We start from the raw sequence: 23,935 nt of genomic DNA on the forward strand, positions 1-23,935 counted from the left end.
TGGCTCCGGAGGGCAGGGAACAAAGCGACGAGAACCACCCCGTGGCCTTCACAGTCCTCACTCATGTCCCTCCCCTACTCAGCCCTGCCAGGCATGGAGTTCAGAGTCGAGCACTTCTGGTTCAAGTCCCACCTCTGCTTCTCTCCTGGGCTGAATTCCCTGAAAGCAGAACCTGAGATGGGTGGGCACAGGATCTGGCGGGGTGCTCTCAGGTGAGACCAGTAAAGGGTCAGGGATGCAACAGAGGCCAGGAAGAAGCAGAGGCAGCCAGTCTGGAGAAATCCCAGTTTCCACCTGATCTTACGGGGAGCTCTGGAAGCATGGTACCTCTGCAGGGTCTGACCTGCCCTGCAGCAAGGTGTCTGGGCTTCTGGACCTCCACCTCAGCCATTGGATATTGGCCATCAAATTGGGGTGGGTGGACTCCCAGGCACTTTGTGACAAGGAGACGCCAGTTGCCCAAGCATCATCCTCCTCTGACAGAGGCTTCAGGTGTGGGCAGCCTCAACGGCAGCTGTACAGCACGTGCAGCAGATGGGGGTAGTTGGGCGCACGGGGCTGGCAAGAGAGATCCTGCCAGCAGCCAGTAGCCACCTGCAGGTGCTAATTCTACAGTGCCTCCCTGGCCTGTGGCCTCGGGCAAGTCACTTCCCCTCCCTGAGCCCCTGCTGCTTCCTTAGCCTGGAACACTCTTCCCCCAGGTCACTACCTGGCTGCTCATCGTTCCTCTGTCTGCTCAAATATCACTTCCTCCAGGAAGTCTTCTCTGGCCACCCTAGCTAAAGTAGCCACTGGATCTACCAGGCCATGTCGCATTTTTTTTCTTTTTCTTTTTAGTTTTATTAAGATATAATTTATATATTAAAAAGTTGCACACGTTTAAAGTGTGATGAGTTTCCACATATGCATATGCCCATGATACCAGTCACCACAACCAAGGTACTAAACCTATCCACCACCTCCAAAAATTCCCTTGTGTTCTTTCATGGGTTTTTTCGGTTTTTGTTTTTTGGGTAAGAACACTTAAGATCCTCTTAAGCAATTATGAAGTGCACAATACCGCATTGTTAAACTATCGACGCTATGCTATACGGCAGAGCTCTAGAACTTTCTTATCTTGCATAACTGAAATTTTTTCCCCACTAAAAACAACTCTCTTTCCCTCCGTGCAGCCCCTGGCAACCTCCCTTCTATTCTCTGCTTCTATGGGTTTGACTATTTTAGATTATTCAGATAAGTCCTTCTGTGTCTGGCTTATTTTACTGAGCATAAAGCCCTTCAGATCCAGCCATGTTGTTGCAAAGGGCAGGATTTCCTTCTTTTTAAAGCTGAATAATATTCCATTGTACGTAGAGCCCACATTTTCTTTATCCATTCATCTGTCAATGGACATTTGGGTTGTTTTCGTATCTTCAGCCCATGTCACTTCCTACCACGTCATCCTGGAGTTTTTCTAGACAGCGTTATCTGTATCTGAATTATCTTGTTCGTGTGTGTGTGTGTGTGTGTGTGTGTGTGTTTCTTGTCTGCCTCGCCCTCTAGACTCTCAGCTTCCCAAGGGCTGAAAGGGACTCTGTCCTCTTTACTGCTGTGTCCCTAGTTCCTGGCATAGGACATAGTATGTACCTGAAGGCAGGAGGAAATAAGTGGGACCCTCTGCACATCCTATTGTGTGAGGGCACCGTGCAAGTAGTTACTTATTCACATGATCACTCAGCACCTACTATGCGTCGGGCACTGTACTAGGCAATTTACATGCATTCATCGCATTTGATCCTTACAAAACCATGTGAAATAAATATGCATCCCCATTGTACAGAGGAAGAAACTGAGGCTCTTCGAGGATTAAGGACTTGCCCCACGCCACCAAGCTGAGCTGGGGTGTGAGCTGGGGCCTGCCTGACCCCAGAGCCCTTTGAGCCAAGACTTTGGTCCACATCTCCCTTGCTGGGGCCCCGCACCCCCAGGAAATCCCCTGACAGGTCTCCTCCCCGCCGTGTCACAGGCCTGGTGATGTCCGCCATCACGGTGATCATCCTCGTACTCTACTTCACCGTGGACACCTTCGTGGTCAACAAGAAGCCATGGCTGCCCGAGTGCACGCCTGTCTACGTGCAGTACTTCGTCAAGTTCTTCATCATTGGTGTGACGGTGCTGGTGGTCGCCGTGCCCGAGGGGCTCCCTCTGGCTGTCACCATCTCACTGGCCTACTCGGTGAAGGTAAGGAGGGGAGAGCAGGGCGGGCCAGCTGATGCCACTGAGATCGGCCGCCCCCAGCTGGGGGTCCATGGGGTGGCTGGCGGGGCCAGTGCCGGGGCTGAGAGAAGAGCTAAGTAGAGGGCGTGGGGACGGTGGAAGCTCGGAGAGAGGATGCATGCAGGAGGCTGAAACTCACATGCCTCCAGGAGAGCCACACCCTGGCTAAGGGGACAGCTGTTACTCAGCACAGCAAAGCGTTGCCTTGTAGGGATGGGGTCCAGCGTTGCCAGATATTCACATTTTTTCCAAGAGAAGCCAGAAATCTGGACTTAACATAAACACTCCTGATTTTTAAACATTGACAATCAACTCAACTTTAAAAAAATAAATTAGATGCAGGTATCACCCTACAGGCCCACACCCACCCCTGTCCCACCAAACGTAGGCAGAAGCCTGGCCATCGCAGCCTCAGGCCCTGCTGTAGCCATAGTATTTGTATGACTAATCTCAGAGTTTGCTCCCTGAAGCTTGAAAGGGATAAGCCTAAAATAAAAAGGATGTCTGGTTTTATGAAAGCCCCTCCTCGGACTTCCCTGGTGGCACAGTGGTTGAGAATCTGCCTGCCAATGCAGGGGACACAGGTTCAAACCCTGCTCTGGGAAGATCCCACATGCTGCGGAGCAACTAATCCCCTGCGCCACAACTACTGAGCCTGTGCTCTAGAGCCCGCGAGCCACAACTTCTGAGCCCACACGCCACGACTACTGAAGCCCACGCACCTAGAGCCCATGCTCCGCGACAAGAGAAGCCACTGCAATGAGAAGCCCACGCACTGCAACGAAGAGCAGCCCCCACTCACTGCAACTAGAGAAAGCCCGTGCGCAGCAACGAAAACCCAACACAGCCAAAAATAAATAAGTATTTTTAAAAAAGAAAAAAAAATTTTAATTTAAAAAAATAAATAAAAACAATAGCTTCTATTACTTAAAAAAAAAAAAAGCCCCCTCCTCTCAGGAGATGGGCTAAAAATATGAAGTTTTAAAAGCATTCAATAAAGGGCAAGTAGGCCCATGAATGCCTTGGGTCTGGGGGTTGCTCCTAAATGCCACCCTGATGGCAGAGCCTCACCTCCTTCTGCTCCCAGGCCCATGGCCGTCGGTAGAGCCCAAACGCTGGGGTAAGCGGCTGGCATTTCATGAGCATTGGGCGCCTGACCCTCTTAGGGACACTTCAAGCCTGGCTCACCCCCCCAGGTCCTCACACCCTGGGCTCATCATTTTCCCTCGGTCCCGTGGTTTCCCCACTTGGGAGAGCAGGGCCCTGCGCTCCTGTTTCCCAGGGCCCTGAGTCCAGGATGTCCCTGCCAGGGCAGAGGCCAGGCCATGTTTAAAAACAAGGCATTCGCTCCGAGAATGCAGAGCCACCAGAGGGCACGATGAGCGTCAGTTTCCAAGCTGGAATTTGGGCTGGGCTCACCGATGTAATTTCATACAGAAAAGAGATCTCAGGGCAGGTGCCAGAAAGTGGCAGCTATGTGTAAAGGATACCGCCCTTATCATCTCCTTGTTTTGGGGTTCTCGAAGAAACTCCATCCCACAAACCAAAGCCCAAACAGGTCACAGCACAATGCTGATCAGGGGCCTGGGGCCCGGAGATGGAGACCTCATGCTGCCGTGAGCCGGGACCCCACAAGCCACCCAGTTGAGCTCGAGGTCTCCTTAAAAGTCTTACAGCTTCGGTTTCGGGGCTTCCCATACAGACATTGTTAGGCCTCTACACCTGTAGTTTGTATCTCTGGCACCTGTGCCTTCAGCTGCCTTAGGTAGTGTTACTTGTACAGTCACGTGATAAACTTAGTACTTAGTACAGCTCCCCCAGCCCAGGAGGGGCAAACTCTCCCCTTTCTGAGCCTGGACCTAGCCCCTGGGAGCCGTCATCAAAAGAATAGCGGTGACCACTTAGATCTATCGCTGTCCAATAGAGACATAATGTCATCTGCACGTGTGATTTTAAATCTCCTGGTAGCCACGTTAAAAAGAAACATCAGAAAGAAACAGGTGAAATTAATTTTAATAATGTGCTTAATCTCATATGTCCAAGTTATTATCAAGCCAACATGTAATATTTGGTAATGTACAACTTACTAACGAGGTATTTTACATTTCTCTTTTCATACTAAGTCTTCAAACCTGGGTGTGTAATTCACACTTGCAGCACATGTCACATCAGACCAGCCCCGTTCCCAGTACTCAACAGCCTCACGTAGCAACCATATTGGGAGGCTCAGGCCTGTAGATTCTTAAGCCCCAGAGATGAGCCCTCGTCACAGAGGACAGATGGGCAGGGTCCTGATGGAATGATCCAGGCTGTGAGGTTAAACAGAGCTGAGTTCAAAACGCCAGCTTTAACCCTCAGTAGGTGTGTCATCCTGGTCAAGCTGCTTTGCCTTGGCTTCTTTGGTTGCCGGAATGGAGTACACGAGTCCTTGAAGGTTTCGTAGGATCCTCGTAACATCAGATGAGAAAATAAGTGTGGAAGAACTTTACAAACTGTGAAGTGTGTTGCAAACTCAAATTGCTGCTGAATGCATCCATTCAACATACATTTATTGTTACTATTATCACAGGTTATGATAAGAGAAACTGCAAGAGCACATAATTCTACCAATACTCATTTTTTAGTAACATGACCTACTATAAAATTATTCTAACTGCACTCCTTTTTTACCCTTGGTATAAAGAGTTATAATGAGGAGCAAGAATAAAGGAAATCGGATTCCTAGGCACAGACTAGAACAACATCTGCCTCAGCCTTTAGCTAACTGCACCTTTTCACATCCGTCCTCGCCAGATAGGGTCACTATGTCCTAAGGGCCTGCAGTAAGAGTGGTGGTTCCTTGAGAATCACTTTTTGTGCATTATTTGCTTGAGAACCTGGAGGAAGCTAGGAGTGTGATGCTGGGAAGAGAGAAAGGACAGTGAATATAAGAAAACTAATAATATGTAGAGTAGGATTTCATTTTTGTCATAAATTTAAAAAGAAAGGATATTGATATGTAAGCTGTATCAGTGCTAGGTGGTAGAATTATGGTTGATTTGTTTTCTTTTTTATGTATCTATATTTAAAAGAAATTTGTGATTTTTATTACACAAGTTATAGTGTGTATTCATTGTAGAAAAATAGAAGCTATCGATTTTTAAAAGAAGGCAATAACAATCTTCTATAAACCTACCACCCAGAAATAATGACACTAATATTTTGTTTATTTCCAGATAGTGTCCTATGTCTATTAACATATGTATAACTTAAATTTATTCACTTTTGGTGAAACCAAAGTGACAGTGAAAACCAAGCACCAGTAAGAGATGGTACCTTTGAAAAAACCCATAACCAAATAAGGAATTTATTTCTGTTAGGGTGTAAGAGGAAACTATTTGAAGTAATCAGAAAGGACCCAATCTTCATTTATCATCCTTTTCCCTATTTTTTCCATAAAGAATACAGATGACTTCTGTAATCCAAATTAATAAAGTCAACGAATCAACTCTTTTAAATGCCTCAAATAATTAAAAAGAAATGAAAAAGAGAGAGAGAGAGAAAGGGCTACACACAGAAAAGGAGTCCAGATGACAGGGGCCGTAACAACCAAGATCCTCCACACGTGTGTGACGCAAAGGGGCAGCTCCGCCTCATTTCCTGCGTGTTTACACCGTGACCCTGCCTCCCAGCTCCCTCTCCTCACTGTTGCCATCTCACCTGCCCCTTCCCCCAGAAAATGATGAAGGACAACAACCTGGTCCGCCACCTGGACGCCTGTGAGACCATGGGCAATGCCACGGCCATCTGCTCGGACAAGACGGGCACACTCACCACCAATCGCATGACGGTGGTGCAGGCCTACGTGGGTGATGTCCATTACAAGGAGATCCCCGACCCCAGCTCCATCAATGCCAAAACCATGGAGCTGCTGGTCAGCGCCATTGCCATCAACAGCGCCTACACCACCAAGATTCTGGTAAGTGGTGCAGCCTCCACCAGAGGGAGGAGCATCCAAGGGGTGATACAGAAGTACTGGGCAGGCTAAGCAATGTGATGCATAATTTTAAATCCTACTGATGTATTTTGGGTGGTCAGATAGTAAACAGCTTGTTTCTCTCTGACTTAGCTATGCTGTTTGCATGACACACAAAAAAGATTGTTGTTAATTGTGTTTTTTAGACCCTGTCATTGCCCTCCCTACCAAAAAATAATAATCTTTTTATTAGTTAGCTTTTGCTGTATAACTACTCCAAAATGTAGTGGCTGAAAACCAGACTGTGTATTTAGCTCACATTTCTGGGAGTCAGGAGTTCAGGCCGGGCTCAACTGGGGGACCATGTCCTCGTGTGTCTGCGGTGGGTCACATCCACAGCTCTGCTGATCCTGGCAGGACTCTAGGCTGATCTGGGATGACCCCGGCTGGGATGGTTCATCTCTGCTCTGTGTGGTCCACCTCCTCCAGCAGGCTAAGCTGGGCTCTTCACGTTGTCATTTTGCCACATCCTATTGGCCAACACAAGTCGAGAGGCCTGTCCAGATTCAAGCAGCAGGGAAATAGACTCCATCTCTAATGGGAGGAACTTCAAAGTCACATTGTAAAGGGCGTGGATTCAGAGAGGGTACTAACTGTGGCCATTTACACAATCTACCACTGGCGACGACATTGTTTTTAGTAATAGTACTGGCAGTACTAGTTTTGTTGAGAAAAGCTCTCATGTTCCTGTCTCAGCTCAGCCGCCTAGACGCATCATGCTAGAATCCCTGATTGGTTTAGAAGCATAGGTTGCCTTTTTGTAATTAACCAGTATTTGAATGAAGAGAAATACAAACTTGTCCATCCAGAGCTCAGTCGGCTCCCAGATGTAGGACATTTCTACAGTGTGAACATCTGGGTGAGCAGCTGAGCTTTGCTGCTTACCCTGCCAACGTGCCCTAGCCCTGACCTCTCCTTCGGCTCCTGAGCCAGCCTGAACCTTCAGGATCAGGCTGGGTGGCGGGAGTGCCAGAAGCTTTAGCGAATCTGGGAGAAGAGCATGAGTCAGCGGCAAAGGGCCAAAGGTTGGTGGGGGGTACGGGAGGAGGTGACTCCTGCCTCTAGACCCTGGGGCTGCAAGGACTGCACCCTCCCCTGCGGTTGAGCAGGTTCTCCTGCATCAGCCCAGAGCTGCAGGCTGGGGAGGCAGCACTGACAGAAGGAGAAAGTAGGTCGGGAGAAAGCGTGCAGATGGATGATAGAGGATGCTGGGGGTGGCAGGAGCGCGGGGCGGGGGAATGCCAGAAATGACGGCGTTTTTGTCTTCTCCCCACCCCACCCCATCCCCTACCTCCCAGCCCCAATTTGGGAATCAAGGGAGGTTGACGATGCTTTATTCTGTTCCCCAGGCCTTCCTGAAATAACTGAGATACTGTTAATGATCTCGTCCCGCAGAGAGGGGAGTGGGGCAATTCCCAGAACAGGCTTCTGGTGATGGGGGTGGCTGTGTGGGCAGAGCCCTGCAAGATGGGCTTGAATTGAGATGTATATTATGCAATTACAGTAAAAAGGAGTTCTTGGATCTGCCAGGAGGGCTGCGAAACATCTTTGCAGCGATAAGGCTCAATTAGGCAGTGCTTCACAGCACCGGTGGCAAAGCTAAAATTCATTTCCAGATGTCGTTGACTGAGGCTGTATCCAGGTGGCTTAAAGGACAGGGGTCCATCAGTCCGCCTGGGGGAAAAGTGTATCTGCCAAGGCTGGAAAGAGCTCAAGGACCTGGGAACCGGGATCCTTGGTTTGTAAACAGGCCAAGTCACTTACCTCTCGGGCACCAGTGGTGTCCCCTTCTGTGCCTTGAACCCTGGCATCTAGAACCCTTGTGCCTTTCCTTCTGGGGCTTCCCTGAAAGAACCCTGGCCACACGGTTCTCTTTGCTGGGGGCTGATGGCCGTCAGTGTGGAAGGGACAGCAGAGGCCCCTGGTATGTCTGGATGGTAGTTAAAGCTCACACTCTGGAGCCAGACGGCCTGGGTTCAAATCCCTCACTGGCTGTGTGACTGTAAACCAGTTACTTAACCTCTCTGTGCCTCAGTTTCCTGGGGGAGATGATAGGGTTACTGTGAGGATGAAATGAGTTAGTAAGTGGAAAGTGCTTAGCACAAGGCCTGGCACGTATTCAGCACTCAGGGTGATTAGCGTTGTTGTTCGTCAGCAGTAAAATCATCCCTTTGTGACCAGGCAGAGGCTAATCAATAAACGAATAGACAGCAGAGGCATCAGGGCTACAGAGGGAAAGGGTCTTGCCCAAAGTTACACAACCAATTAGTGGCAAAGCCAACTTATAGATACCCTAAAGCCAGCTATTGAGTAGGGTGTCCAGATTCGGTTCTTGGTCCTTGAAACCAATCCTGCAGCATCTTTAGTATTGGTTGGTCTCAGGAAGGAAGGCCTGCCTGGAGTCCAGAGGGTCCGATTCACAGCCAGGGCTGTCAGCCATATTGGGAGAAGGGGCTCCCAGGGACTGCCCTTCTAGGCCTAGAGGAATTTTGAGAAGAGTCACAGGCTGCTCAATCGAGGGTGGAAGTCCAGCCACCCTCCAGACAAGTCTGGGAAATCTAGACTGCAAAACGTCCTTACCGTGCAAGAGGAGATGGGCAGGAAAGGCACGCAGTGTCCCCACACTACCCATAAGCTTTGGTTGGGAAATGAGCTTGACCTGGGAAACAGACCACGGGCAAGGCTGTATTTCCCCCTGTACGAGGGTGCCAATTCTTCTGTGTCTTCTTGCAGTCTGATGCGGGCTGTGTGCTCTTTGAGAGGGAGAGACACAGCTGAGTTATCTCTGCTCCCCACCCCCAGCATAGGCTCTTGGGAAGTACTGGTTGGGTGGGTGAGGTCAGTGAATTGACTGGTGAATAAATTTATAGATATGTATCAGTGAGATGAGGACTAGAGGCAGAGGGATGGATGGATGGGTGGGGCATGGATGGAGAGATGGGTGGGTGGATGGATGGATGAGTAAATGGAAGAGTAGACAGACGGATAAATATGTGGGTGGTGGATGGATGAATATGAATTGATAAGAGGCTCAGGACAGGGCTACCTCTGTGTTCTACTCTCCTATTCTTGTGGCAGCAAGAAGTAGGAGTTGGCCTTGGTCCCAGTCCCACGGCTAATACCAGTGCTCTCTTGGTACCTCCAGCATGCCGAGCGAATATCTTCTGAAACTGCCCTCAACTCTCTAGTCTGCATTGATCCGGAGACTTCCAAATTAGCTAGTGCCTGTTATTCTAAAAGATTTTTTTTTTAAACTAGATGACTATTTGCAGGGGTAGGTTGTGTAGGTGTAATCTACATGGATTCGCGGACCTTAAGGACCACCTGGTCCAGCCCCCTCACTTTACTCTGAGGCCCAGAAATGGGAGAGGACTTGGGCCAAGTCACCCTGTGGGTTAGTGGAGTTAGAATCCAGATGTCCTGACACCCAATCCAGTAAGCAGAAGTTAAGAGCTTTGGCTCTGAAGTCCGACAAACCAAGATTCAAACTTCAGCTGCAGCACTTACCACCCATGTGACCCTGAGCAAGCTAACTAACCTCTTCAAGCCTCTGTTTTCCAGTCTGTAAAATGAGTATACAATTAATCATAATCACTAATACTCACTTAGCCAGACTCATTGCTGTGTGCTTAACCCATGTTGCCTTGTATGAGGACCCCATGAAGTAGGTGACATCACATCTCCAATTCATAGATAAGGACACTGATGCTGGGAGGAGTTAAAGAACATGCCCAGAGCCCCAGGGCAGATGAGAGGCTGAGCCAGGGTTCACATCCAGGTCTGTCCAGTCCAGAGCCTGCACAGCTCACCACCACTCCTTCTCCAAGTCCTCTGGCTGCACCTTTGCCTTGAGGCAGTTCCAGGGCTGCTCTAAGATCAGATGAGAAGATGTATGTGTGGCTGTCAGCACAGTGCTTGACATGTAACAAGCACTCAGTCCTCTCCAGTTGCTACTCTTATTACTTCTGTTATTATTTCTGAGCCTTACCCTCTGTAGTTTGCTTTGCCAGCCACTGTCTAGCTTGACCCTCCACATCCCTTCTAGGTAATCAAGGCAGATAGGACAATTCCCGTCTTGCAGCTAAGAAAACAGAGCTGCAGAAATATCGAGTAGCTCCTGACGCCAAGTGACAGAACTGAGTCCTGAGAATTCTGGAGGAGTTTACCAAGCGGGTGAGGGAGCAAGGTCATTCCAGGCAGGGCCACAGCCTGCCAGAGCCCAGAGACCTCTCAGGAGATGTGGCAGTCTGTGGCCTGGACATTTCCCAGGGCCACAGTGATGAGAGGCGAGGCTGGGAAGGCTGAGGGGGAGTTGGGTGGCAGCAGAGAAGCCCTTAGTAGGCTTTCTCATCACAATGCTCAGAACCACCCAGGCACGGGTGGAGGGTGGTGTGAGAGCCAAGGCTGCCAGCGGCAAGGCCAGAAAAAGTGACCCAGGAGGCCCCTCTCAGAGGACCAGCCTCAACCCCATGCCCCATCCCTTCTGCGGGTGGCAGAACTTTCTTCTTTCCACTCTTATTTCTAATCACTAGGAACGAGACTTGCCCTCTGAGGGAAGCTACGTGAATCATCGTGTAGTCAGAAATTGCTTCCCCACCTCAGAAATCCTGGCACACCCTCAGATTTGCTTTGTCGCTTCTGACTCTTTGAACGTCAAGATTTCTGCTGGCTTCTTCTTGTAGCCCTGCTGCTTCTTGAGCTGCAGCTGAGCTTTCAAATGGAAATAGCTCCTCCTCAGACTTTAGAGGCACTGCGCTTTCTTGGGAAAACATTCTCCTTTTCCACCCACGTTTATTCTGTGTGCTGAAACCACCCAAGCGGACTTTAAGTTTATATTTTATGAGACCTCTTTTAACGTAGGTTGACACTACAGTTAACATTTGAATCATTAAAATGAAGATGGGCACTTGTGGAGCCGAATTGTTGGAAGTTTACGACGTATGTTCTGGAAACATCAACTACTGAAAGAAAAACAAATCTCCTTGGAGTCCCTGAAGTGGTTCTGGAAGAAGGAGCAGGGAGGGTCTGCCTGGAAGGATGGTTTTCCTGAATAAATAAGCCAAACTTCACCTAGTTAGAAACTCCGGGTCTACAGTCTACCCCATTCCCAAACTGAGGTGCCTTCATCCACAGAGAGCCCCCATGACCCCCAAAGGCAGGAAGGATCTGCTTGATTGTATTTCTCACAAATCTTAGACCTAGAGCTCCTGAGAGGAGGGGAGAGTGGGGAGGTGACTCTAGGAAGCAGTCAGCCCTTGAACTCAGATCTGGCTCCAAACCCAGGGTGCAACTAAATATTCCAATGAACCTCAAACCCCCTGAGTCAAGCCAGCTCTGCGAGGGGCTCTGGCCAAGACAGGGGTTCCAGAAGGCACAGAAGCCCCTGGAAGTGGCTTAGCAGGGCATTAAGATGGGGAGGTGGGGCGGCCCTTCGTTCTGGTCTGTGAAGTGACAGGGGCCTTTGTGTTGGATACAGCAGCTGTTTTGGTTCTGTTTGGTTTTGTTTGTTTGTTTCTGCAAACACCATCCCTAGGAGAACAGTTTAAAGCACATAACCCTGAATGGGGAATTCTGATTTTAACAGCACTGTTAATCCCTATATCCCACCTTCTCACCCTGTGCATGTGACACAAAACACACACCACATGCGCATACCACACACACACACACACACACCCCACAAACACACAGCACATACACTCACCACACACATACTCTACACACAAATCACACAGGTATATGCACAAATATACACACACACGCCACATGCACACATATGCACAGTGCATTGGCAAGCTCGGGAAGGTCCCCAGGAAACCTGCTTTCCAGCGTGTGTCTCCCCAGGGCGTTTCAGCCTATCCCAGCTGTTCAGGACACACACCCTGCCCTATGCCTTTGCAGTCTCTGGGGAATGTCCGTGATTCTGCCCCCTGCTGCTCCTCGAGGCCCAGCACCTGAGAGACTCCTGGGGAGGCAGACCCTCAAATGACAATCCTGGAGGCCAAAATTCTGACAAAATCCCATCCCACCTGGCCTCCCATTGGCAGCTCTCCACACCCACAAACACCAAATTATTCATTTATTCATTCAACACATATTCATTGATTACCCCAAGTGGGAAGCAGAGATAAGCAAGACAGACCTCCCCACCCCCCCACCCCCACCATGGGCTCTAAACCAATCACCCACCGGTTGATAACCGGTAACACCGGTTACCTAGTTAAGCAACCATCTCAAATGCTAGTGAAGAGAGGCAGGGCTGCTGGGAGAGCGTGTGCTGTGTGAGCTCAGAGCTGAGAACAGCTGGGGTCAGATCCTAGCTCGGCCACTTACTAGCTGTGTGACCTGGTCTCTCCAGGCCTCCCTGTGCACATGGGAATAATAACAGCCTGACCCCTAGGGAGCCATGAGGATGCAACCGAGGATGCATGTGAAGAGCTTAGTAAAGAGCTAGCAAAGTCACTGCTGCAGCTGCCGAGGCTGCCTGATGGTCCATCTGCGCATCGTCTGCCAGTGCCTGTCCTCAAGGGGTGAGGGGGAGTGGACTAGGCCACCAGAGACAGCCAGCAAGCAAAAAGTCATTTTCTAATGCGCTCTCACAAATGTCATCCTGTGGCAGTTGCTGCGATTTACTGTGTTATGGTTGCTGCATTTGGGGGGACAAGGAGGATGGGGTGTTGAGGATTTTTTAGTATTGTAATAAAATACACATAACTTAAAATTTATCATCTTAGCCATTTCAGTGTGCGGTTCAGTGGCATTAAGTACATTCACATTGTACAACCATCACCACCACCCATCTCCAGAACTTTTCATCTTCCCCAACTGCAACTCTGTCCCCATTAGACACTAACTCCTCCTCCCCCTCCCCCAGCCCCTGGCGCCCACCCTTCTACTTTCTGTGTCTATAAATTTGACTACTCTAGGGACCTCATGTAAGTGGAATCACACAGTATCTGTCGTTTTTTGTCTGGCTTATTTCACTTAGCATAACGTCCTCAAGGTTCATCCATGTTGTAACATGTGTCAGAATTTCCTTCCTTTTTAAGGCTGAATAATATTCCACTGTATGTGTAGATCACACTTTGCTTATCTATTCATCTGTCCATGGACACTTGGGTTGCTTCCACCTTTTTGCTACTGTGAATAATCCTGCTGTGAACACAGGTGTACAAATATCTTCTCAAGTCTCTCGCTTTCAATTCTTTTGGGTATATACCCAGAAGTAAAATCGCTGGATCATATGATAATTCTATGTGCAGTTTTTTGAGGAACCGCCACACTGGTTTCCACAGTAGCTGCACCATTTTACATTCCCACCAACAGTGCACAGGGGTTCTGATTTCTCCACATCCTCGCCAGCACTTGTTTTCTGTGTTGTTTTGGATAATGGCCATCCTCATGAGTGTGAGGCAGTACCCACTAGCTATGTGTTTTTTCATCTCATTTTTGCAGGTGTTATTTATAACTTGTCACTCTTCAAGTCATCATTCCTTGGTCTTAGCTCTAGTGACCCCCAAGCATCCCAAAACAGGAGCATGAATTGTCCTCTCAAAGTTACACCCATAGCTGCATCCAGCACTCCCAAAGGGCTTAGTGCCCATACAGGGAAATGTGCTGGATACAGTGTGGCACTAGGAATCAGGGGAATTGGGGGTAGCCCCAGGCCTACCGCCCTGCAGGTCTGTGATGAGGAGCAAATCACTCCCCCCCGGGCCTGCTTCCTGCCCCTCAAAACCACATTAGCCTTAACTCCCTTACAGAATTAGAGCCCTGGAGAGCAAGCCTCATGGAAAGTCTACAGCAATAGTAAAACCTCTGGGTTTGTCAAGATAAAAAAAGCCAAAAGAAAAAAGGGGCGAGTCCCTACTTCTTAATAATGCATGTAGGCGATTTTAGAGCTCAAGTTCATGGTAACAAATTGAATTACGGAGGAGGCAGCTCTGCCATTTGCAACCATAGATTGTTTGAAATCCTTTTAGGGGAAAATTAAAATATCTCACAGAGGGTAATAAAATGCTGCCTGTTTCACAGGCATAACTGCTTAGGTCTCTTGGGCAAATAAGTAATTAGGCATTTTTATTTCAGTCCTCCGTGTCATCATCTTCTTTCATTAGTGGAGGGGGAAAAAACTGTTGTGGAAGATACATAAAACCCAGGAAATCACCAGAAGGTTAATTATAAAATTGTAAAAAAAAAAAAAAGATAAGTAAATAAATATATAAATTTTAAAAGCACAACATAACTGCATACTGCAGAGACTAACGGGCGTGCTTAGAATTTCTTTTCCCAAACATCAGAAAGGTGAAACTGTCAGATTCCTCTGCTTCCAGATCAAATCCCACTGAAGAGCTTGGGTGTGGGGAGCCTTCCAAGGCCCATGATGCCTGGACATAGCTGAACGTGGCATGGAGCAGGGAGGGTGTTCTAAGGCTTGACCCGCGGCCCCCAGACCCCCTCTGAGGGACCTGCAGCTCTGCCTTGTTCTACTATCCTTCACCACCGTCCACCATCCACTTGAAGGAGTGGGTTGATTTTTCTCTCAGCTAGAAATCATCTGCTAGAGCCTCTCCATTTTACAGATGGGGAAACTGAGGACAAGAGCTTAGGGTCTAAGGGTATGTACGCCTAGGTCAATGCCCATGACCGGACAGGGCTCGGGTCTGCTCCTGGGGCCCGAGTCCTAACTGTGGATGGGGCAGTTGGCCAGGGACATGTCCTATTGCCATCCTGCCCCCCCGCACAGCCAGTCTGTGCAGCATCTTCTAGACTCCGTCTTCTTCTTGCCTGCTGCTCTTTGGAACAACATGAAGGAAGCTGAGGGTGAGGATCCAGAGGGTTCCTGTGCAAGGCTGGTCTGAGACCCACAAAGAGCCACTCACAGCAGGGTCGGGGGACACAGAATGCTCATAGGTATTATTCCTCTTCAATATCTCTCTGGGGTTTGGGTTTATCCGTGGTGGCTTTTACCACTCCCACAGCCAGCTCCACCTGAGTCGCTGCACATTAATTTTATACCAGTGGTCTGAGTGTGTATGTGCACGTGTGGCAGCTGCCTGTGGGAGGTGAGTTTACCTGCCTTATGAACTTCCCACAGCCACCTGCCAATCCTACCATTAGTGCCCACGTGGAGGCGGCTCGTTCTTACCTATTCGCCTGTGCCTCCCCCCCCCGCCAGACTGGTCTGCGTTGAGCCATCCAGCAAACAATGAGTAAATGCCTACTATGTGCCGGGCTCTGTGCTGGCCCTGAGAACCCAGTGGGGAAAGAATACAACAACTCCTACTCGGGGTGACACACCCACAAAGCAGTTTTCAAAGACAAGGAAGTATCTGTGCTGGTCCTTAAAGGGCAAGGAGGAGTTTGCCTGGCAGAGAAGGAGGAAGCAGGGGTGAAGGCACAGAGGCATGAAACAGCTCGTGTTCGGGCAGCCACACGAAGAAGTGAGAGGCGCTGGGGAGATGTGGTCGGTGGCTTGACTGAGGCTCAGGGCAGGGGCTGTGGTGTCCAGTTAAAAAGAAACGAACTAACGCTGTGAATGGGGATGACTCTCAAAAATTGAATGTTACATGAGTGAAGCAAGTTACGGAAGAATATGTACAGCCTCCTTACATGACATTTTCAACATGCAAAACAGTGCTGCACATATGTACGTTAGGTTAAACTACATGAAATTGCCAGTGGTTGGCCATTGTGACATACAAAAATAGCAGTTGCATTTGGTTCAACCTCCACTGAAGTCACAAGGGACATTGCATCCAGAGCACAGAATACTACCCAGTCATGAAAAGGAACACGCTCCTGACACATGCAACAACTTGTCTGCATTGCCAGGGGATTGTGCTGAGTGAAAAGAAGCCAATCTCCAAAGGTTACATACTGTACAATTCCATTTATATAACATGCTCAAAATGACACAATTATGGGGCTGGAGAACAGCTTAGTGGTTGCCAGGGGCAGGGATGGGGAAGGGAGGGAGGTGACTGCAGTCATATAAGGGTGGCACGGGGAGTGCTGTGATAAACTGTTGTGTGTCTTGATGATGGTTGTCACAGGAATCTACATGCGATGCCATTCTCAGAACTAAACACACACACACACACACACACACACACACAGGAGTACACTAAAACTGGTGAAATCTGAATCCAGCAGGTTAGATTGTATCAGTGTCAACATCTTGGTTGTGACATTGTGCTACAGTCATACAGGAAGTGAGCACTGGGGGAAACGGGATGAAGGATATGACATCTCTCTGTGTTATTTCTTATTGCCTGTGAAACTAGCACTATCTCGAAATAAAAAGTTAAAACACACAGGGCAAGTATTAATGCCAGATTTAAGTTAGAGTTTCTTTCTGGGACAAGGGGTGCCTTATGCAGATGCGGAGGGGTACATAGGGGGATTCAACTTTATCTGTTAGGTTTTACTTCTTAAAGAAAAATCTGAAGCAAACATGGCCTAGAACTAAGGTTCTCCAGAACTGGAGGGTCTGTACACAAAATTTTTTTATTATTCGGTCACAGGTTTATGTTTGACCTAGTTCATAATTTTTAAACAGCTGATCTTGCTTAATTCCCTTCAAACAGAGCCCGGATTGGGTCTGGGACGCAGAAGCCTGAGGTGGGGGGGAGGGGTGGCCCCACCCACAGGCAAGCGGCAGCCCGGTGAGCACCCCACCTCTCCCCGCAGCCCCCGGAGAAGGAGGGCGCCCTGCCCCGGCAGGTCGGCAACAAAACAGAGTGCGGCCTGCTGGGCTTCGTGCTGGACCTGAAGCAGGACTACGAGCCTGTGCGCAGCCAGATGCCGGAGGAGAAGCTGTACAAGGTCTACACCTTCAACTCCGTGCGCAAGTCCATGAGCACCGTAATCAAGCTGCCAGACGAGAGCTTCCGCATGTACAGCAAGGGCGCTTCGGAGATCTTGCTCAAGAAGTAAGCGGTGCGGGAGCGGGGGTGGGGGGCAGGGCGCAGGCACAGGCCACAGGGAGGGGCCGGGGGCACCCAGGGTCACAGGAAGGGCCGTGCCCAACCTCCCGCAGCCAGACCGCCTGCACGTGCCCTCCCCCAGGGCTTTTGCTACTATTTCCTCTTAAGCGTTTCTGCAGGGGGTCCTCCCTCTTCTCCTCCCTAAGTTCACTGGCTCATCAGGAAGTTCTTCCCATTTAGTCACCGTCAGAGCCCCCTCATGTCACTTCCCTGAGCTGGAGTTGGTAGACAGCATGAGTTTTCACTGTGAGCCGGTCTCCTCTGACTCCAGGTGCCAGAAGTAAGCCTGGAGAACTAAGCAAGTCAGCCCCCCCTCTCTGGGCCCCAGTTTACCCATTTGTACCTTGAGGGGGACTCAACCCTGGTCACACATTAGAATCGCCCCAGGGAGCTTTTAAAAAAAAACACTGGTTCCTGGACTCGCCCCCAACAAACTGAATTGGAACCTCTGGCGTGGGGCCCGCAGGGGGGTGTTTTTTCAGGGCTTTCCCAAGCCATCCTGATGCGCAGACAGGGTCAGGAACCTCTACTAGGACAGGTTTCATGCCCTCTGAATACCATTTTCGCTGTGGAACTATTTTTTTCAGATGAAATCTTGTGAAGATGAAACAGAGCAAAGTAGATCTGCTCTTGCTGAAATGGCCTGGGGCAGATATTACAACAAGGCCGCCTGATTTCTTTTTGGCTGGTCCTGATTTCATCCCTGCCTGGGGCCCAGGGGCCAGGACCACCCCTGAAGCATTATGGGAGATGGTCTGGACGAGCCCTGGATGACCAACCACGGCCAGTGGGACGTCACTGGGGAGGTGGGGGTGAGCTCCGAGCCCGTTGGAGGGAGGGTCTTTGGGCCCTTGGCTGGACCTTACCTGGCCCCCTCCCACCTCCCCCAGGTGCTGCAAAATCCTCAACGGGGCGGGTGAGCCCCGGGTCTTCCGGCCCCGCGACCGGGACGAGATGGTGAAGAAGGTGATTGAGCCCATGGCCTGCGACGGGCTCCGTACCATCTGCGTGGCTTACCGCGACTTACCCAGCAGCCCCGAGCCCGACTGGGACAACGAGAATGACATCCTCAACGACCTCACCTGCATCTGCGTGGTGGGCATCGAGGACCCTGTGCGGCCCGAGGCAGGTGCCCCGCCGTGGAGCTCGGGGAAGGGGGTGAAGCTGGGCGTCCTGCCTGCTGGGTGACCTGGCGTACGTCGCCTCACGCCTCTAAGCCTCAGTTTCCCTGCAAGGCCCACGGGGTCTTCTCTGTACCTACTCCTAAACATTCAGATTCTTAAGGCCAGTATAGCCACAGTTATCTGCTTGGGACATGGGGTGCAACCCACAGCCTGCCAGCCAGCGTTGCTGTACCGTGAAGGCTGCCCTGCCCTAGAAGCCTCAGAGGAGCCAGGATCTCCTGTCACAAATCCATAGGCCCAGATTCCAGGGTCCCTGCAAAGGAGACACCCAATAACAAAGGTTACCACACTCAAGAAGACCCCAAATGTGGGCATCGCCATCAGCATTTAGAGTTCTCCCCATCCAGACCAAGTTTACCAGTTAGTTTTCCCTAGTGGCGCAGTGGGCAGTCTGCCTCTATCAGGTTTCCAGGGGAACAGAGGTGGAAAGTTAACCAAAGGTCAAGTTCTCAAGCAGAACGGGGGTGGGGTGTGTGTATGACAGCATTCCCACCCCGTAAAGATCGAGAAAAGTGATGTAATATGTGCACCTACTGGGGTGCTCAGATGACAGTGGGTCTTCAGTCTCCTTTAGCTGAATCTGCATCTGGGGGGAAGGCCAAGAATCCAGTGCCGGGAATTTGCAGGGTTGGGGAAGGATGGGACGTGCGTGGTCGGTCGAGCTGCCCAGGCTGGGAAGAGGGTGTGGGAAGAGGAGAGAGCTGCCTCGAATCTCCGAAATGCTGCTGTGGGCAGGCAGAGCGAGCTTGCGCACCCTGGGAGCCCGGGAGGCAAGGCACAGGAGGGGCTGGCCTCCTCTTCCTCGAGGACTAATGCTGCCGGGCCCAGGTGGGCCTTGGCAGCGGGATTTGGTAATGCTGCCCCTTGGGACTGTTTCTGACCAGGATTCTTGGCCCCCTTTGTCAGTAGAAATTGACAGGAGGCCATACAAGAAATTCAGGCAAGGCTTTATTGGGGCTCCTGCTGCAGCAGGGGGGAGTGAGAACAAGGAACAGGTTCCTTTGCTCTTGGTTCCTTCTATGGGGTGACGGTAGGGGTGTGTCCAGGGGTCGAGCTGAAGGGGGCGCTTAGGTGGTCTGCCCACCCTTTTGGTGGTGCTGTGGGCAGGGGGCATGCCCAGTACCCTGCTTTTGCTCCCAACTCTTGGGAAGTGGCAGTTGGGTTCTTTTGGTCTTTTTTGTATCTTGTTGTCTATAATTTGCCCCAATGGGACATGCACGCGGTTATTTTTGATCGCTTATAGTTTCTTTGTATGTCTTGCTCGAGGAGACGTCTGTCCAGGTGCAAGCACTGCAGAGAACGGTCCCAGGTCCCAGCCTGTCTCAGGGCCGCCTTCGTCCACCAAGGGCAACTTCAGTGTCCCCCGCTTACCCTGACACCATCCTCTGGGGCCTCTGGCTGTTTCCTGCTCCTTCTGGAGCCTCCATGTCCCCTTCTTTCAAGTGAAAGGGAGCAGGCAAGATGCCCTCCAAGCTCCTGGCCCCGCTGTTGTAAGACTCTGCATTCCAAGGACTAAGTGAAACTTGAAGGTCACAGACGTGGACTTTCACATTTAGGCAGCAGGGAGAGGGGTCCAAAGTGTGAGTTCGGGCATCAGATAGACCTGGGATTTTGAGTCCCTTGGCATTACGAGCTGCGTGACCTTGGGCCAGTTACATAACCTCTCTGAGCCTACATTTCTTCATCTGAAGACTAGGGACAATAATAGTATTCTACACACATGCACACACACACACACACACACACGCGCATGCGCCTCCTCACTCCCACCCCCAGCCTAAAACAGCAAAGGCAATTAATGCCCCCGGTGCTTGGCACTGGAGCCCATATGTGTTTGCCTGTAGCCTGCACCTCTCCCTGGACACACAGCCACTTACCAGTCTCCCTGTGGGACACCCGCTCATTACCAGCTGCTAATGGGCTCGGGCTTTGCTGTGATGTGTTATCTCCTTACAGGCGACTGAGATGCGCAGTGTACAAGGCCGGCCTGTGGCTCCCCCATCCTTCCTGCCCCCAGATCCCCCTCCAGCTCCACACCCAAGCCCCTGCCTCATCACCCAGGGCGAGGGAGGTATGGAAAGTGGCATCGGACACACACTTTTTTGGCCGTGACCCCAATGATAAGAAATGTATTTTATGTCAGGACTCAGCAAACACACACACTTAACCAAAATACGACTCTCACAAAGTCAAGTGATGCACAGAAGTATTTTCTATTCTCTTCTATTTCTTCTTTTCATTTTTTAAACTCTGGTCACCACCCACGAAACTGATTTCAAAATCCACTAGAGGGGCATGACTCAAGGTCTGAACTGCTGATCTATTCCAAACTCCTTCCCACACTCCCAATTTGCAGAAGAAAACACAGAGGCCCAAACAGGGACAGTGAGGTGCCCACAGTCTCGCTGTAAGTGGCTCACCAAATCCAGGTTAGAACAGGTTTTCTACCTTCCTGCCTGGGGCCTTCTCCTGGGGGCCACATAAACGAGAGGGCAAGTGGCTGTGAGTCAGGAGGGTGAGGAGAGGAGAGAGAGGGCCTGAGAGGGCTGAGCTGGTTCCCTGGCATTTTCTGTTGCCACCAAGATCATCCAGAGAAGCTGGCTTCAGGCGCAGACTCTGGGAGGGGGTGCTGTCCACCCAGCAGGGCTGGGAACATGTTCAGCCTATGTCAGAGAAAGGGGGCCTGGATCCAACCCCAACTCTGCCACTAACAAGCCACTTCTCTCTGTGCCTCAGTCCCCTCATCTGTAAAATGGGTGGTCGGCCTGGGGGCCCCTCAGGTCCCATCCAGCTCTAAGGTTCTGAGCCAGCTGCCTGGGAGGTTTACTCTCATGCCTTTCTTTGCTTCCCTCCGTCAACACATCCCTGTGGGTGACATTCTCTCTCCCCTGGGCTCCCCCCGGGATGTGGATTTGGAAGCTGTAACTGTGTTGGAGGGCAGGGACGTACTGGAAGGACACAGCAGTCTAGGGACAGGGGTTCTCATCCCGCCCCTGCCGCTCCTTCACAGAAGACCTTTGGTGTATCGCTGCCCCGGGCCTCAGTTTTTCCATCTGAACAATAAGAAAGTTGTACGTCAACAAGTGAGGGGCACAGTGGAGTTCCTGGTGATGCTACCTGAAAGTATGAAAGCTCAGGGACTTCCCTGGCAGTCCAGTGGTTAGGACCCCGGGCTTCCACTGCAGGGGGCATGGGTTCTATCCCTGGTCAGGGAACTAAGATCCCTGCATGCTGCGTGGCACAGGGAAAAAAAAAAAAAGAACGTATTAAAGCTCTGACCTGTTGACTCAGCATCTCCCGTGGGGCGGGGGTGGACGCAGAGCCTCAGGAGACAGGCAGGTATGGTTTTTGATTTGTTTGTTTTAGGCTAGGTGATGTATGGAGCCAAATTCAAAAGGTTCGATAGCACAAACAGGGTGAAGTAGCCCCCCATGCCACCCCCAGACCCCAGTGCCCACCTCCGAGGCAGCCACAGTCACCAGTTTCTCGGGTGACCTTTGGAGAGGGTCCCTGCCTCTGGTGAGCATGTGTGTGTATGTTGCCAGGACAACCATGAGGCCGGCCAGAGAAAAAATCCCCACCCAGACTGCCTCTAGGGTCCCACAGGCCTGGTCAGATTCATTTGCTGCAGGAAAAGAAACTCGGCCTCCCTCCCTCAGTTTCCCCATCTGTCAAGGGGGAGAAGATCATAGTGCCTTCCTCCCTTGAGAAGACAAAGGACAGAACAGATAAAAACAGGGTTGCAAACCCCCCTCCCCCAAGATGCTACAGTGATGCATTTCCCAAGTCTGATGGAAGCCAGTGAGGATGAAGCCATCAGGAGAGCAGCGGCCTGGGATTTGCCGGGTTACCCGGGGGTGTTTGGGACCCTCGGAGTCACAGACAACTGCTGTCGCCACAAACGACAGGTGTTTAAAAGCCTTTATGTAATGAAAACAGGAAGCACCCATTTCCTGGCTGGTTTTCCTCAGTGAGAAATATCTAGGATAATTTTAGCCAAAGAAGGAGTCTTTTTTTACAGCTATTTTATCTATGGGGAAAGCACATTTCAACCAGATCAATGCCTCTGGGGCTTGGGTCTTCATCCTCTCTGCATCCTCCCTGCCCGGAACAGTTAGATGTTCCATAGCTGTTTGTTGCATAAATGAGTGAGTGAAGCGATAAAAGGAAGGGCTGAGCAGCTGCAGGAGGTGTCCCATTGGGTTGGAGGGACCAAGGATAGCTTCCTGAACACAGAGCATTTCATGTGCAAGATGGGGAAGATTTGTGACACACAGAGATTCAGGGAGAGAGGGCATCCCAGGTAGAGGGGACAGCACAGGCGAAAGCACAGAGGTGGGAAGGGATGCTACGTGTCTGGGGACTAGTGAAAACCCTAGCTGGGTTAATGAGAGAAAAGGCTGGGAAGGGAGCTTGGAGCTAAACTGTAGAGGGTTTGCATGTGCCCGTCCAAATCCATTCACCCGGGTCAGGCTTCAAGGGACTTAAGCACAAAGGTGTTTCACAGTGACCCACATTGACCAAGGACCTACCCTGCACGAGGCCCCTGAGAGCGTTCTGAGCGGCTAGCAGCCCCTGCCCTCCAGACCCACAGCCTAGTGAAACGAAGGGTGAGGGGAAGTATATATTCATGGCACACGAGAGTGTAAAACCAGACAGGACTGAAGCACGGCAAGGACGTCCAGTTAGGGGCCTATTGCCTATAAAGGAAGTGGAGTAACTCGTGGTGGCCAGAGGAGGCTCCTCCGGTGTTTCCAGATCTGTCCTGAATTCTCCCCCCACATCTTCAAGGCAGGTCACAGGCCCCTAATATACCTGATCCAAGGGTCGTGGTGAGGAGCCCAGCCCATCCCACCGCCCCAGATACCTGTGCCTCCAAGTGCTCTAGATGCCCGCTGCACCCCCATCCCACGCATCCGCATCTGTATCCTTCCTCTGTGTCCCTGTACCCACCCTGAAGCGGAAAGAGCAAACAAGGGAGCCCGGGTTCAAGCGTCCTGCCAGCCTCCTCCACCCACACGTCACCGACATGTGCTGGCCCTGAGCTTGGTGACCTTTCCTGCTGTCACAGAATTCTCCAGCCTCAGTGAAGGGCGGAGGCTATCACTCCATTTTACAGATGAGGAAACCAAGGCTTAGGTGGGAGCCCAGGGCAAAGCCCAGCCCAGCCTTTTGGCCCCTGAGCCCTCTCTCCACAGGGCAGAGACACTTCCACTGCACAGAGTAAAGTGTGGCGACCATAAAAATTAGCCTCCTCCTTTTTTTCCCAGTCTGGCTTGTTCAGGGGAAGCCCAGAGGTTGGGGATTCCAAGCAGGCAGATTTCAGCTTCTTGAGACAGTCTTGAAAACAGAAGTCTTCCTAAAACATGGCACCCATCACCTTATTCCCAGTTCAGAACTTGATATGCCTCCCAGGCCTGAAGGAACAAGGCCCTGACTCCCACACCTTTGGACCTGAAGCCCCTCTCCAGCTCCATGGCCACCGACCCCTA

General features: G+C 50.8%; 1 protein-coding gene across 1 annotated transcript in view; it reads left to right on the forward strand.

Annotated features, from left to right (window-relative positions):
* Positions 1-23,935, forward strand: part of ATP2B2 (ATPase plasma membrane Ca2+ transporting 2) — a 205,370-nt gene that overhangs the window by 156,682 nt on the left and 24,753 nt on the right. Inside the window, exons 12-15 of the mRNA XM_082639686.1 lie at positions 2,006-2,220; positions 5,972-6,214; positions 16,964-17,205; positions 18,150-18,384. Coding sequence (XP_082495812.1) covers positions 2,006-2,220; positions 5,972-6,214; positions 16,964-17,205; positions 18,150-18,384 — 935 coding nt within the window. The remainder of the gene's footprint in view (positions 1-2,005; positions 2,221-5,971; positions 6,215-16,963; positions 17,206-18,149; positions 18,385-23,935) is intronic.

Source organism: Mesoplodon mirus (assembly GCF_964341445.2).
Source record: "Mesoplodon mirus genome assembly, chromosome: 12".
In the NCBI taxonomy this organism is placed as follows: domain Eukaryota; kingdom Metazoa; phylum Chordata; class Mammalia; order Artiodactyla; family Ziphiidae; genus Mesoplodon; species Mesoplodon mirus.